Source organism: Rhodotorula paludigena, assembly GCF_050403205.1.
Source record: "Rhodotorula paludigena JCM10292 DNA, Rt_paludigena_JCM10292v1_ctg1, whole genome shotgun sequence".
Taxonomy (NCBI): domain Eukaryota; kingdom Fungi; phylum Basidiomycota; class Microbotryomycetes; order Sporidiobolales; family Sporidiobolaceae; genus Rhodotorula; species Rhodotorula paludigena.
Window position 1 is genome coordinate 342,746 of NW_027481457.1, and position 13,995 is coordinate 356,740.

The 13,995-nt window shown below is 63.7% G+C and overlaps 8 protein-coding genes across 8 annotated transcripts; 3 read left to right on the top strand and 5 right to left on the bottom strand.

The window, feature by feature from the left end:
- Positions 1-587: 587 nt before the first annotated feature.
- On the top strand, positions 588-1,451 carry JCM10292_001999 (uncharacterized protein; the record flags this gene model as incomplete). Its single annotated transcript, XM_076645420.1, has 3 exons — positions 588-596; positions 732-972; positions 1,159-1,451. The coding sequence occupies 3 exons, from the start codon at positions 588-590 to the stop codon at positions 1,449-1,451; spliced, it is 543 nt and encodes a 180-aa protein (XP_076508947.1).
- A 259-nt stretch (positions 1,452-1,710) lies between these two features.
- On the top strand, positions 1,711-2,778 carry MRPL1 (mitochondrial 54S ribosomal protein uL1m MRPL1; the record flags this gene model as incomplete). Its single annotated transcript, XM_076645421.1, has 4 exons — positions 1,711-1,944; positions 2,020-2,461; positions 2,524-2,652; positions 2,714-2,778. 4 exons carry the CDS (start codon positions 1,711-1,713, stop codon positions 2,776-2,778), a joined length of 870 nt encoding a protein of 289 aa, XP_076508948.1.
- Positions 2,779-2,874: 96 nt separating this feature from the next.
- Positions 2,875-3,695, bottom strand: CFF1 (Cff1p; the record flags this gene model as incomplete). The annotated part of the gene is made up of 4 exons (XM_076645422.1): positions 2,875-2,990; positions 3,053-3,391; positions 3,487-3,555; positions 3,635-3,695. 4 exons carry the CDS (start codon positions 3,693-3,695, stop codon positions 2,875-2,877), a joined length of 585 nt encoding a protein of 194 aa, XP_076508949.1.
- Positions 3,696-4,048: 353 nt separating this feature from the next.
- On the bottom strand, positions 4,049-7,352 carry JCM10292_002002 (uncharacterized protein; the record flags this gene model as incomplete). The annotated part of the gene is made up of 3 exons (XM_076645423.1): positions 4,049-6,060; positions 6,119-6,511; positions 6,566-7,352. 3 exons carry the CDS (start codon positions 7,350-7,352, stop codon positions 4,049-4,051), a joined length of 3,192 nt encoding a protein of 1,063 aa, XP_076508950.1.
- A 353-nt stretch (positions 7,353-7,705) lies between these two features.
- Positions 7,706-8,347, bottom strand: JCM10292_002003 (uncharacterized protein; the record flags this gene model as incomplete). Its single annotated transcript, XM_076645424.1, has 3 exons — positions 7,706-7,729; positions 7,886-8,154; positions 8,215-8,347. 3 exons carry the CDS (start codon positions 8,345-8,347, stop codon positions 7,706-7,708), a joined length of 426 nt encoding a protein of 141 aa, XP_076508951.1.
- A 741-nt stretch (positions 8,348-9,088) lies between these two features.
- Positions 9,089-9,859, top strand: JCM10292_002004 (uncharacterized protein; the record flags this gene model as incomplete). Its single annotated transcript, XM_076645425.1, has 1 exon — positions 9,089-9,859. One exon carries the CDS (start codon positions 9,089-9,091, stop codon positions 9,857-9,859), a length of 771 nt encoding a protein of 256 aa, XP_076508952.1.
- A 252-nt stretch (positions 9,860-10,111) lies between these two features.
- On the bottom strand, positions 10,112-11,172 carry JCM10292_002005 (uncharacterized protein; the record flags this gene model as incomplete). Its single annotated transcript, XM_076645426.1, has 6 exons — positions 10,112-10,319; positions 10,416-10,580; positions 10,665-10,678; positions 10,745-10,868; positions 10,936-11,037; positions 11,102-11,172. The coding sequence occupies 6 exons, from the start codon at positions 11,170-11,172 to the stop codon at positions 10,112-10,114; spliced, it is 684 nt and encodes a 227-aa protein (XP_076508953.1).
- A 1,032-nt stretch (positions 11,173-12,204) lies between these two features.
- Positions 12,205-13,609, bottom strand: JCM10292_002006 (NSE2 family E3 SUMO-protein ligase; the record flags this gene model as incomplete). The annotated part of the gene is made up of 6 exons (XM_076645427.1): positions 12,205-12,514; positions 12,577-12,682; positions 12,756-12,810; positions 12,877-12,999; positions 13,086-13,205; positions 13,286-13,609. The coding sequence occupies 6 exons, from the start codon at positions 13,607-13,609 to the stop codon at positions 12,205-12,207; spliced, it is 1,038 nt and encodes a 345-aa protein (XP_076508954.1).
- Positions 13,610-13,995: the final 386 nt, after the last annotated feature.

Below are 13,995 nucleotides of genomic sequence, written 5' to 3' on the forward strand. Positions count from 1 at the left end.
TCAGGGCAGACGCAAGTCCGACACGGCTGAGGTGAGCTACTCGGATACGGACATGCGGAAGGGTGGCGCCGCTCTTGCCGATCTGTGTAGCACGCTGCCGAGCATTCTGCTGCCGTAAGACGTCCGATCCAAGGCCGACCCCTCGCTTCATGCTGATCAAGACGACCGCCGAACACCAGTGGGCAAGCGAGAGGGGGAAGACCCCTCAGTGAAAGCCTTTGAGCCAACCAACAAGTGGGACCCTCGCACATTGACGTCCCCTTGTAATACTATTGGACGACCTGTACATCAGCACGGAACCCGTCGGCGACGTTGACGGCGCGGCGCTCTCGACGCGGGCCGAGGAGGAGGACGAGGTTGTGCCCCCGCACGCCTCGAGCCCGTTCCGCACCCTTTGCTGCTCGAGCCAGCTTCTTGTGAGCTCTACAACCGCGGTACAGACGCGCTCAAACCGTCCTGACCGCGCCGTGCTGCCCCGACAGCTCTGAGCACCCGGATTCGTCGACGCCGTCCAGCGTGAGCCATCCCGCTCCGCTTGACAGAAGCGCTAGGTTGACCAGTCTGTTTCGCAGCTCTCGAGATCAGCCATGCCGTCGGTGCGTCTCCGCTCGGGTCGACACGATCGCAGGCTCGAGGTCATCTCGCGCTCCAGCAGATGAAGCCTGCCGCGGCACGACCAGCCCAGGGAGAGCACAAAAGCTGACCATAGCAATGCTTGGAACTCGCAACAGTACGAGCAGCCGCGGGAGAACCTCGACATTACGCTCCCTCCGCGCCCCTTCCTCGCTCCCCTCCAGCAGCCTCTCCCCAAAGCCTACTCGCCTACTTCGCCCTTTGTTCCCGCCTTCAACGTCGCACTCACCGGCGCCGGCGTCGGCCTCTTCGTCTCGGCCATCCGCAATGCCGTAGAGACGCACAACAAGGGCGCCATGGGTGTCTTCTCGCGCACCGGGTGGATGATCGGCTACTTCGGTACGCTGGCCCTTTCTCTGTCAAAAGGGACTGCATGAGCTCCGCGACAGAGCAGGCGGAGACTCTGGCGCGAGCTGCGAGTCGCTGCGGGCTGTGCACGGTGTCGCTGCGTATTTCAGCGTCACGTTCGAGCACGGCGCTGCTCGCCCGTAGAATCCCCACTGACTCTTGCTTTCTTACTGACAGCGTCGGCGGGCTTTGCGTTCTCCTACGTCGACCACACGGTCGCTAACATGATCGAGGACAAGACGAACGGCGTCGCGGGCGCAGCAGGCGGCTGCGCGGCGGGCTTCGTCACGGGCATCCGGACGGGCTCGATCCCCAAGGCGATGGGCATGTGCGCCTTCATGGGCGCGCTCGTCGGGACGTACGACCTCGCCGGCGGCCAGCTCGGCTGGGAGCAGGGCAAGAAGCCCCGGAGCGAGCGCGAGAAGGAGCGGGTCGCCTTCTTCAAGCAGCGGGACAGTGCCGAGGCGTAGGTGTGCTCGCGGTGTAGCAGTGTGCGGCAGGTGGTCGCCGGAATGTGACTCTAGAGGTTGTGCCTTCCGTTCCAGCGAGGGTCGGGAGTCCCCCATGTCGCGGCTTGCCTGTGTCTCTGTTCTGCAAGATTTTCATGGTAGCCAGACAAGGGTCATCCCGTCTCAAAATGCGCAGTACTGCAGAAGACGGTGGCTCTTGCTCATCACCTCCTGCTCCTCGCGGGCCACTCCGCCTGTCGCGCTCTCCCACTCGCTCACCATGTCGATCCGGTGTGCACGAACGGTACTCGCGGCCGTGCAGCAGCCTTTGCTGCAGGCTGCGCCCAGCCGGGCCTTCTCTGCGAGCGCGAGCGCGTCCAAGAGGGTGCTTTCGCCGCTGCACAAGACGAGCATCGCACGGCGGGAACGGGCAGAGAAGGGTGCCGGGCGGGGCGGCCCACGGGGCAGCGAGACCAAGGTGCTGCCGCTCGACGAGGCAGCAAAGGTCCTGCAGGTGCGTCCCGCTCTTCCTCCTCCGCACTTCCTCGAGCTTACCTTGTCGGGCGAACACGCTCATGCGGGCCGACAGGAATGGTCTCCCAAGACTCCGAACGCTGCTTACGAGATCAACATCACGACCAAGCCCTCCAACTCGATCCAGCTCAACGCCCTCCGCGGCCGTGTCTTCCTCCCGCACTCGTGCGCCTCGGCAACCAAGTCGGCCACGCTCGTTGTCTTCGCCTCGGGCGCCCAGGCGCAGGCTGCGCGCGAAGCAGGCGCAGACGTCGTCGGCGGCGAGGAGCTGATCGACCGCATCCTCAACGGCGACCTGAGCCCCGACAAGCTCATCACGACGAGCGACATGTTCTCCCTCTTCCAGCGCAACCCGACCCTCGCCCGTACGCTCGGTCCGCGTGGCTTGATGCCCAGCGTCAAGCGCGGAACCGTCTCGGACGACATTGTGCAGGCCATCAAGGAGGCGCGCGGAGGTCTCGACTGGAAGAGCGACAACAAGGGTGTCGTGCGGGCAGGTGCGCCGCCCTGCCTTTTCCCCCTCCACGCGTCGCAGCGTGCTCACTCTGTCTCTCCGCAGCAATCGGTCGTCTGCACTTCACCCCCGAGAAGCTCGCCGACAACGTCCACACCCTCCTGGCTTCCGTTTCCGACATCGCGCTCGGCGGCGCGGGCGCCGTCAACGGCATTCCCGCACGAGTCAAGCGACGTGCGTTGCTACTTGAAACCTTCGCTCGCAAACGAGAAGCTGACTCGCTTGTCACCCGCAGCTGCCATCACTCGCGTGCTCATCTCTTCCACCCAGGGCCCGGGCATCCAGCTCGCGGATGTATAGATGACCGTCTTGCATTGCTCGTAATACCATCGCAAGTCTATCTACACGGTGCATCCTTCTATGCGAGCCGCTTTTTGGCGGGTCGAGAGCTTCTAGCTAGTCCTCCTGGACGTACGGCAGGAGCTGCTGCACCTCCGCTGCAGACTCGTCACCGCCGTAAAGCTCGACGAGCCCCTTCTTGGTGAGAAACTTGTGGTCGTCGAAAGAAAACCCTGCTCGCGCGAGAGGATCGTCAAACACTTGCCTTGCTCCGAGCGAGCGAGAGTGTGCGCACCTGGGACGACCACCTCCGAAATCAAGCACCCCGTCTCATCCTCCTTGCCCTCCTTGAGGTCCTCCTCGGGAACCTCACTGGCCTTCCACCATCCGCCCTCGACGACAAGCTGCCTCGTCTCGCCCTTTTCCGAGTCCGCGCCCATCACGACGTGCTTGATCTCGGGTTTGCTCCCGTCCGTTGTCGGCCGCACGAGCGTGTACCGCGCGCGTCCCTGATGCAGCGTGTGGTACGTCGTGCTCGCATTCATGTGCAGCTTGCCGCGGTGGGATTTCGGGTTCGAGGAAGAGGCGGCCAGAAGATAGTAGATTTGCGTCGCTAACGGGCGCTCCTGACCGTCTGCAAAGCGTCGCAACGAGCGTCCAGATTCAGACTTGGACGCAAAAGAACGCTGGTAGATGATGAAGTGCGGAGGGAGCAAGATCAGGACGCACTGGCGAACGGCGACGGCACCTTCTCCTCCATCATGTGTGTCTGCTTGAAGAAGCCGCCTTCAGGATGCGCTGCACGGACAGAGATCCTTCAGCATGCAGCGAAGACGATGCAACGAGCCATCAAAGACGAGCGGTTCGATGAGCGCACCTTCGAGTTGGAGCGAGCGGATAAGGGCAGTGTTGCCCTCAGGGTAGGCATAGTCTGGCATCGTAGCGGTCTAAAGCGTCTAGCGGTCCTAAAGCGGCGGAAGAGCGGTGTGGTCGAGCGGGACCTGGAGATGCTCGACGAGCGGATGCCAACGAAGGTCAATTCGGCAAGCTTTCAGACAAGCAGGTGTACGACATGCTGTACACGATTGTGCACAACCAGAGGGAGGGTTCCCTGCGAAAGGCTCAGGAACCGGTAGAAACCCGACTCACAGCATGGCCTTGTCCGAGCGAAACGCGGTTACACGAGCAAAACGGCATCTACAAGGTCAAGTGTATGGGGCAAGATGCGGTACAATGCTACAGAGAAAAGTGAAGACAGTAGCATGCGAACATGCGGGAGAGCGGGGCGCGTCTAATCGTCGTCGTCCTCCTGCAGGAGGCGCTCGTACCGCGCCTGCCGTCTCCTGCGGTACGTGCGGAGCGCGAACAGGCCTGCGAGGACGAGTACGCCGGCGCCGAGGAGCGAGACGAGGACGATCCAGCCCCAGCGGCGGAACCAGCCCGGCTCGTACGGCAGGAGGACCGAGTCGATCGAGATGACCCCTCCAGCGGCAGCGAGGCGCGTCGAAAGCGTCGAAAGGGCATCGTCACCGTCGCCTCCGCTGCCGTCGCCGTCGTCGTCGACAAAGAAGGGCGTTGCGCGGCCCCAGGCAACTACGCGAGCGGCATCGCTCTCGCCCTTGGTCCCCCTCGCACCCTGGATCCCGACCATCCAGGCATCCTCGCCGGCGCCCCACTTGCGGAACGCGACCGTGCCGTACGCGCTCGAGCCGCCTGGCTGGCCTTTGTCGAGGAGCGTAGCATACGACTTGGTGTCCTCCAGAACGAGCGGCGAGCCCGGCTCGCCGGTGCGCGGCGGGAAGGGCGAGCCAGACGACGACGACTCGGTCGTCGGGATCACGTGCAGGCGCACGAGCGCCGAGAGCGCGGCCGGGTTCGAGTGGTAGTAGGTGAGGTTGAGGCGAGAGAAGGCCTTGTCGCTCGGGCACAGAATCGTGTATGCGAGGTCGTCATCGCCTGTGCGAGAGCCCTTGCGCTGATAAACCTTGCGCAAGGCAGTAGCCTCGTTGTCGCTAGGCGGGTGCTCGCCACGGAGGACCCACGTCATGTTGGCGGCACGGATCAGGTCGATCATCGTGTTGGCCTTTGCGCCGCGCAAGAGCTTCTCGAGCGTAATGTCGAGCTCGGGCGGGAGTTCAACCTGGTCGAGGACGTGCAACACGCCCGTCTCGGTGAGGATGTCGCCCTCAACGACGGCGGCATCGCGCGACTCGCCGTTGGCGGGCAGGCCGCCGAGCGTCGGGCCGTGAACCGAAAGTGTCGAATTGACCGGGTCGTGCTCGAAATAGATCTCGGCGCCGTCAAGCAGAGTCGGGTATCGCGTGCCACCTGAGCGCGGGAAGTCGTCGCTGTAGACGACTTCGTCGACGGCGTGATACTTCAGAACCGACCGCAGCTCCGGGCGGGAAGACGGAAGTAGAAGGTACTGCATCGTCAAGCCGAGGGCACCGAAGGCGTTGTTGGTCGGGACCAGGTACGACACGGCCGGCTGGGTCGCGAGAGTCCCGTCGAGAGCGGCGGCATAGACGGCCGCGACGAAGGTCGACAGGCGCAGGTCGGAGACAGCGGCGGTGATGGCTGTGGGCGGAGGCTCGACAAGTGACGAGAGGAGGTAGATGATCGAGTCGCCGACAACGACCGGGTCCGCGACGACGTTCGCGCCGCCCCAGCTCAGAAGCTCGTTCTCGTCGTCACCGCCGCCGCCACCGCCCTTGCCCTTCTTTCCCTTCTTGCTCTTCTCCCATCCGTCACCACGGCCTCCCTCCTCGCCCTGCACGCCGACGCGGATGCGCTGCCGCGCGCCGCGGAGCGCGTTCGTGCGCAACTCGGTGCCGAGGAGCATGTTGTCCTCCAGGTTGGAGGGGACCCACTGGCCCGAGACGATGTGGTAGGACAGGAGCTCCCGGAGCGCGTCGCTGCCGGCTGGCGGGAGGCGGTGGCCGTTCAGGATGGGCGAATCGAGGGACGACGGGAGCACGGCGCCTGCGCCCAGCGGGGCAATTGAAGCGGCCAGAACATCGTCTTTGACGGCGAGGATCGTGTAGCGTTCGCGCTTATTGGTGTCCTGCGCTGAAGCGAGGTTGCCGGGGAGCGGGAATTGGTGTGGGTCGGAAAGGGGTGGCGGGAGAGGCGTGTCGATGACGGTTCCTGGCTCGTTCGACGGAACCTGCACGTAGTGCGAGAGATTGACGGAGCGGAGGAGTGTGACGAAGTGGGTCGCGTCGAGGGCGATGAGGTATTTCTCGGCGGTGAGAGCGAGCGAGCCGGACGGGAGCAGGAGCGAGGGTAGGGTGTGGATAACGCCTGCGAGATCCTGAGCATGAGCATACACACCGATACTGTTTGTAAGAATTCAACGCACCGTTCTTGGCGAGGACATCTCCGGTGAGAACGTTGGTCCCGTTGACCTGCACAGCCGTCCTCTCTCCCTGCCCAGTAACCTCGATCGTTCCGTTGCGCAACGAAGTCACGCTCGTCTTGTCCTTGCCCTTCAGTCCGACGAGACGGTCGAGATAGCCGACCTTACCCTTCCCCGCGCCCGACTGGCTCGCGCCGTCGCCAAAGATCTCGCTCAAGTCGAGCTCGGCGAGCCCGGAGCGGAGGTATCGCATCTCAAGCTCGGTAAGCGCGGCCCAGGCGTCATTCGTTGGCGCGAACAGCGTCAAATGCGGGGCGGTCGAGAGGTAGTCGAGCACGGGGCTCGGGAGGAGCGAGGCAAGCGTGGAGAGCTCGGGGGTCGTGCGGATGATGGTGGCTGCGAGCAGGCTGCTCAGCTACGGCAGGCGCGTGTCGAGCAGGTCGCACTCACCTAGGTCTCTCGGCTTGTCAAGAACAGCGTCGACTGCGAGGAGGACGCCGTTGCGAGCGAAGCGGGCCTTCTGCGCCGTCTTCATGCCGCTCTCGCCCTTCCAGTCGACGCCAACCCAGACCTCGTCGTCCTTGTCGTCCTTTTTACGCAAGATGCGCACGCGCTGGCCCTCGCCGTGCAGTAGTCCTTCGGGTCGGTCCTTTGGTGCGTCCGGGTCAGGGCGATCCGGCTCGGTCCCTGGCAGAGACGGCGGCGCCGGGAACGAGCGGTTGTAGGGGAAGAGGGAGGGGAAGTAGAGGGTCTCGTGCAGGACAGGGAGGTCAAGCGGGAGGGGTTTGGGTGCCGGTTCGGACGAGTTGGTGCGGTTCACGGCGGGGTTGTCGAGGAGGGTGTAGTTGAGGACGTGGTAGAGTAGCGTGTCGCGGAGGGCGAGTTGGAGGTTGTCATGCTCCTCGTCTGAGCTGTCTCCAGCTGCCGTGCGCCCCTCGTCGACCCACTCGACGACGGCCGACCAGATGCGGTCCTCCCCACCTGCGCTCACGCCGCTGCGGTCCCGGTCACGGGCATCGCGGATTGCCTTGTCGGTCGGGGCGAATAGGGTGCTGCCGTTGAGTCGGTTGAGCGTCGGGATGAGCCTGGCCCGCTGGAAGGCGGCGAGGAGGAGCTGGTGGTCGTCGGATGCCGAGAGGAGGTCGACGAGGGTCGAGGTATCGGGCGGGGGCGGGTGGCTGGGCTTGTGTGCGAGTGCAGCTGCGACTGGCAGCCACAGCAGCCTCGTCCAGCGCATCTCGGCGAATGCGCAGAGTTTGTCGAGGCCAGGCTGAGCGACTCGCCGCCTTCACGCTGTCAGGAGGAAGACGCCACCTCGACCTCGCACTTAGCGCTTGCGGGAAATGCCAGAGTGCACTACCAAGCCCATCTGGCAGATCTCACTGGCTCGCGCGCAGACGGGAGCCTCGCAGCCCCGCACCGCTCTCTCATCAGCCCGTCATCGCAAAGCTGCCGGTCTGAACGGTCCTCGGTAGGCAGGCGGTGCGAGAGTACTGCAATGCATTGTGGTTGTCGTTACACTAGATACAGGCGGGCACGACAGGCCCTCTCCCTCCTCAACCTCGACCTGGACGACGTCATGCACCGAACTTAGGGGTTGACGGTGTCGGTGGGCTGCACAAGCAGAGAAGAGCATCAGTATGAGCGAGCAAGAGAACAGGACCGGCGAGTGGTTGAGCCGAGCTGACGCGGTTTCGCGCCGCGAACTGAGGTGCCTCGCGGGACTGCCAACCCATCTGTGCTCGAGATACGAGAAACGGCTGAGCTCACCTGGCGCATGCGGTTGATGGGCTCGTCGTAGCCGCGCGCCTCGCGGTCCTCGCGCTCGTCGGCGTTCTCGAGGCGCTGGCGGAGGCCCTTGGTCTCGTGCGCGGTCGCCTCGCGGTGCTTGGCATCGCCGCCGGGGCCCGCCGTCGACGCCATGTCGCCTGCGAGCGCGTTCGGCTCGGTCAGGTCCGACTCGCGCGGGTCCGCCTTCGTGTTGGCGAGGCGGAAGTCGTTGCCGAGCGTGACACCCATCTCCTCGCCGACCGTGGGCTCTGTCGTTCGTAGATCGGGGTCAGTCTAGCTCACTGTCGATGATTTGTGAGACGACGTACGGCCAATGGGGCCGGTGCGGGAGCCAGCAGCACCCGTAGTGTTGCCCTCGACGAGCGACTCGCGGGTCGAGCCAGAGACGGCGGGCGCCGACTTGCCGGTGTTGGTCGAGGAGGTAGCAGCGTGGGCAGACATAGCGGTTTGTGGATCAAATAAATGTGAAGAAGGAAGAGAAGAACGCAGCGACCGCCGACGCTTCCCCTCCGCGTCGTCGTCGAGTGACGCAAGCGAGCCCGCTCAGCGAGCGTCAGGCCGGGCGTCAAGGGTCGGGCAGCCATACACGCAAGCTTTTCTTGCGAGAGGGGCACTGTACGAACACGGTGGAGCCACGCTGGAGCACCAGCCGCGCGGTCAGCGCCGCAACGATGGAAAAGGCGAGGAGCAAACGAAGCGAAAGCAGCTGGCGCGACAGCGCCTCTCTGTGGGCCTTCTTGTAGGGCGATCGTGGCGAGTTCACATCTGCCAACAGCAGGCGCACCAGTCACGAGGTGGGGCGCGATGAACGCGAGGCTGAATGGGGCGAACGCAGCGCACGAGGGGGGATTGAGAAGGCCGACGGGGATACACGTCTCGGTGCACACTGCACACACAGCCCTGTCTGGCGAAAGTCTGTATCCTGTGAGTCCTGTGAGACGAGTGTAAGCCTCTGCAAGGCTCGGGAAGGTGGTATCCGGGGCGCACGCGCCCCTCGCGATTGCAACGGTCGACGGGCGGACCTTCGCCTTCGCCGCGTCGTCGTCTCGACGCTTCCGCTTCGCTCGCTCGTCTCATCGAAGTGCTTGTTCTGCGAAGCTGCAAGCTGTTCACGATGCTTCTAGCTTCCTTCTGCTCTCTCCGTCGTCTTTTCCCGTCAAGTCTCGCCTCCCCTTCCTGGCCATGTCCGACATTGTCTCCCAGCGCCGTGGCTCTGCTGCCTCGTCCGTCTCAGTCACTATCGAGACGACAACGACCCTTTCGCTGGCGACACTCGCGGCTGCCCCGCTGGACTCGACAACCTCGACCACCATCTACCCGTGCCCGTCTCGCCGCGACCCAGCACAAGTGTCAGCGAGATCAGCAGTGCGGCCACGTGAAGACTTCGTCGGCATCTCCTACACCTTCCCACCACCACCGGCGTACGACCAGGCGTCGCATGTCCCGTCGTCTTTTGGCCCCTCCGTCGACCCACTCTCGTTCTATTCCTTTCCGGCGGTCCCTATCGTCCCAACTCTCCCCCATCTCAGCCCGACCGACCTCTTTGCGGCTCCCAACATCCCCGACGCGCCGCCAGCAGCGCCGCCAGCCTATGCCGCTACGCCGCAGACGCGCGCCGAACGCTGCTTCTGGTTCGGCTTCCTCTGCCCGCCGCTCTGGCTCTGGGGCCTCTCGTTCCTCTGGCGCAGCCAGCAAGACGTCGAGGAGGCTGCGACGGGCGCGGGAGTCGCCAAGGAGGACGACCCGGCGCGACTCGATCGGGCGTGGAACCGGTGGAGCGCGCACCCTTCGCTCGAAGAGGCGGTCCTGCGCAGCGCGAGGAGAGAGGCACAGGCAGTGTGGCGCGCGGAGGAGCGGCTGTGGGCAAAGAGGTGCGCATGGAGCGTGGGCGGGTTCTGCGGGTTCCGCTGCGTCCTCCTCGTCATGTTGCTCAACGTATTCGGTGTCATCTGAGGGACTTTGCATTCTGAGCTGCGCGGAGAAACGCCTCGAAAATTTGATCATCAGTGTCGTTCCGCGGTCGTGGACAAGAGGTGAGAGCTGAAGTGAGGCAGACAGTACGCCGGCACAGAAGCCCCTGTCTGCGAGCGCAACGCCCTGAGCAAGCAGTGACGAAGTGAGCCTTGCACCAGCGAGTCGAATCACGAGGCATCACACGCTGCGCACGACGTAGCAATACACCTCCCTTGCGGCCCGCCCTCTACGCTAATCCTCCTCGTCCGAGTCGAGCAAGAATGGCCTCCCGTCCTCGCCCGTTCTCCGCGCCTGCTTGCGCTGCGCCTCGACGTCGCCGCCCATCGCGCGTCGCTCGGTCGCAAGCGCTTCTTCGTCGTCGAGGTCGAGGTCGAGTGAGTAGGCGCGCGCGGCAGAGAGGTCGATGGGGGCTGGGCGTGCAAAGACGGACTTGCCAGATCTGCGCGTGGTGAATTCGTGAGCGTTGGTCGGACGACGGCAGCCCGCCAGCTTGTCTCGAGACAAGACCTGGAAAAGCTAGTCTCCGTGCACTCACTTTCGCAAGACGATCGCCAAGCGGCCAAACTGAAACAGGTTGCGCACGACGAGGAGGAACGTGTCGAAGACCTCTTCTCCCTTTGCGGAGCAGCCCGAGAAGAAGATGACGACGAGCGTGATGGCGCAGAAGACGGTGATGGCGAGGTCGAGGGCGTTCCAGTACCTGCGGAGTCTCGATGCGTCAGCGACCCAATCAAGGCCAGGCAGAGCACTTCCTAGCTGATGTGCGCCAAGGAGGAGGACGCACGACTGCCAGAATTGCTGCACACGGCAAAGAGGCGAATATCAGCGACGAGGAGGATGTGCGAGACAGCAAGCTCCGCTCACCTTTCCGAACGCGACGAGCCGGATGACGACCTCGGCAATCATTGTCGTGTTGACGATGATTTCGAGGACGTAGAAGGTGAGGGTTGGACAGTCGGATGTTGCCGAGAGGAACACGGTCACGAGACTGCGGGCAGTGTGCCGTCAGCTCGACCGGTCGGGCCACGGTGCAGCGCATGTGCAACAGAACGCACGAGAGGATGGCCATGCTCAGGTAGAGCAGGATGTAGAATTGCGAGAAGAGGACGCGGTTGGCGGCACCTCGGATGGCCTCTGTCCGCGTCATGAAGTGTGGCCTGGTGTGCAGTGCAGTCGTGTCAGCTCGTAAGATTCCCGTAGAGGTTGGCCAGCCGCACTTACGCTGCTGCATCGTCGTAGGATGCGGGCCGGCTCGAGCCAAGTGGGGAGGACAACGCGGGACCGGACGACATCGCGTGGGTGGGTCGAGGCCTAGCGAGGTGTCCACCTGCGTGTTGTTCGTGCCTTCGAGAGCTCCGAGCGGAAGGGCGCGGATGTGGTCTTGGTATGACCGGCGAGAGGACGAGGTCTGTCTCCGTCGACTCGCTCGAGCCCGCAAGAGAACGTGTGCTGTGCTCTGCTAGATAGCGCAAGGCCTGGTCATTCTGCCTAGCCGCTCTTCGCTTCCGCCCACGAGACCGCTTCTCCTCCTGCTCGCCCGAGACTTCTTCCGCTCATCAGGTCAGGCTGAGCTGGTGCGTCGCAGAGGCCGACGTGCACAGGCTCCTTGCGGGCTTGTCCTGATCGTAGCGCTTGTCCCCAGCAGCCCCACTGCCGTAATGCCGCCGCCTCGTCTCCCGCTCGACGTCGTCTCGCTCGTCTTTGAGCGCCTCGGCGACGAGCTGAGCGAAGCCGAATGCCGCGCCGAAGGCACGAGACTTTGTCTGGTCTGTCGCGAGTGGCTCAACGAGGCGCGCAAGCTCGCTATGCGCCAGCTCACCATCGACTTCGCCGAGGACTTCAACCAGCACCTCGCCCTCACCAAGTTGCCGCACCTCCTGGCACTCGTCAAAGCCCTCACCATCACTTGTGTCGACTGCCAGGTCCCCAATGAGCAGCAGCACTCCGTGACGACAAGCTTCCACCGTCTGCTGCAAGCGTGCAGTGCCGTTTCGCATCTCGCCGTCATGCACGGGGATGCTTTCGAACTCTACGCACCTAGCGACATGTGCGCGGCGCTACCGACTGTTTGTCACCTCAAGCTGTACATCTTCTGCACGAGTTCTCGGCATGTGCTGCCTGTTCTGCGCTCATTCCGCCAAAACATCGATCTCGAGAACTTGACGATCTGTCTTGCTCCGCCCAATCACGTTCCGATTCGCGAATCTCTCTCTACAATCGCTCGGAGTTCGCAGGAGAGATGGTCAGAAAGTGCACCGCGAGTCGAAGAGAGAGACGTATAGCACAACAGAGCGACGCGAGCAGTACAGCGACACTCCCCACCCTCAAGCACGCGCCGCCTTGATCATCTCCTTCTTGACCCTGTGCGCCTCTTCCCCATCGTCGTCCTCGTCCTCGTCCTCCGAGTCGAGGTCCATCTGCTCAAACGTTCTCCCCTGCGTCGCGCCCGGCGCCCTCCCCTCCTTGACGCGCCGCACGTGCGCCGCGACACGCCGGCGCAGGCCCTCGTCGGCGTGCACCGTCCCGAGCGTGAGCGACTTGTCGCACCCCGAGACGGGACACGGGCTCCGCCCGCCGCTGCTCTTGATTAGCTCCTTGATCGCGTCGCCCGAGAACGAGTGCGGACAGAGAGACCTGCGCGCGCAAGAGTCAGGGTCACAGGCCGTTTGTGGGAGCTGGAGAGCCGTGAGACGTACGAGGAGTACGGGTCCTCGAGCGTGCTGAGCGTGATGGGGCACTGGAAGTTGTGCGTCTGCGCGCCAAACTCGAAGTCCTCGTCGTCCGACTCGTCATCGCCCTCCTCTGCAGAGAGATCACGGGTGTCAGGGCACGCCTGCGCACAGCCGCGGAAGCAGAGGGGTCGAGCGGAGCGTACCTCGCGGCAGGAACTTCTTTATGTTCGGCACGCCACGCCCGTCCGTGTAGCTCTCCTGAAGATGACAGACCCGAATAATCAGCGAGGGGAAGAGTGAATGCGAAGGAAGGGCTGGCCGCACCCAGACGAGCGTGCGGTAGCGCTCAAACAGCACATTGTTCTCATACCGCTGTCGCGGCGTCTTGCTCGTGTACTCCTCGAGCTTGTCTTTCGCCTTGTCCTCGTACCACCTGTGGACGTTGGTCTGCGCGTGCGACGAAGGAACGCGGGCAAGCCATCGACTCGCTGCGTTAACGGCGTGACGAGCAGTCGAGCATTCAGCAGACGCACCATCTGATGACCCTGCGCAATGCGCATGCGCAGGTCGCTGGCGGTCGTCATGCGGATCTCGAGCTCTGCTTCGCGGTCGAGAGCGGCGCGGAAGTCGCGATCCAGTTGTGACATGATCTTCTGTGATCGCACGAGGCTCCACGAATCAGCATAGCGTTTCGGCAGGTCAGAGAAGGTGAAGGAGCAGCCCTGCCACGCACGTCATTCTTGAGCGCCGCGAGTTTCGCATCCTCGTGGTAGTCCTCGTCGCGGTGCTCCTCGGAAAGCGTCTCTGCCATCTCGCCGGCGATGTCGATGAGCGTCTTGATCGACTCGCCGAGCTTCTTCTTGACGGTCCCGAGGCTGGCGACGAGTGCGCGCGTCTTTGCCTCGCCCTGCTTGATGTCGATCGGCTTGTTGAGGTACTCGGGGTCGACTTTGGCGAGGAGGGCGTCGTTGCGCGCGCCCTGCGTGCCCGGCTCGTCGTCGCCCGAGCTGTCGTCGACGCGCTGCTTCTTCTTTGAGCGCTTATCGAGCGAAGGCATGGTGGAGGCGCGGGGAGACTGGGAGGTGGAAACCGAGCGTGGGAGGCGGGTCGCGCTCTTCAGACGTGCAGAATAGCTCTAGAAAGCCTGTCGAGCAACCAGACGGCGGATCTGAGCAGCGAGAGGTCGTGCGAGCGGAAAGCGACGAGCGCGACCCGTCGTGTCGACGACCAAAGCGGCGACACACGACACCTTCTCAGCCTGTGCAGCTGGCTACGTGGATCTTACAGACTCAAAGCTAGACGCCGCACGGCAAGGCGAAATTGACTGAGACAGACTGTTTTGACCTCTGAAGGCGACGAACGATGAAACGCCTGTCGCTCTCTGAATTGGATGGGCAAGGCATCTTGCACATTTCACAAAGCTTTTGCAACACAGCGTGAGGG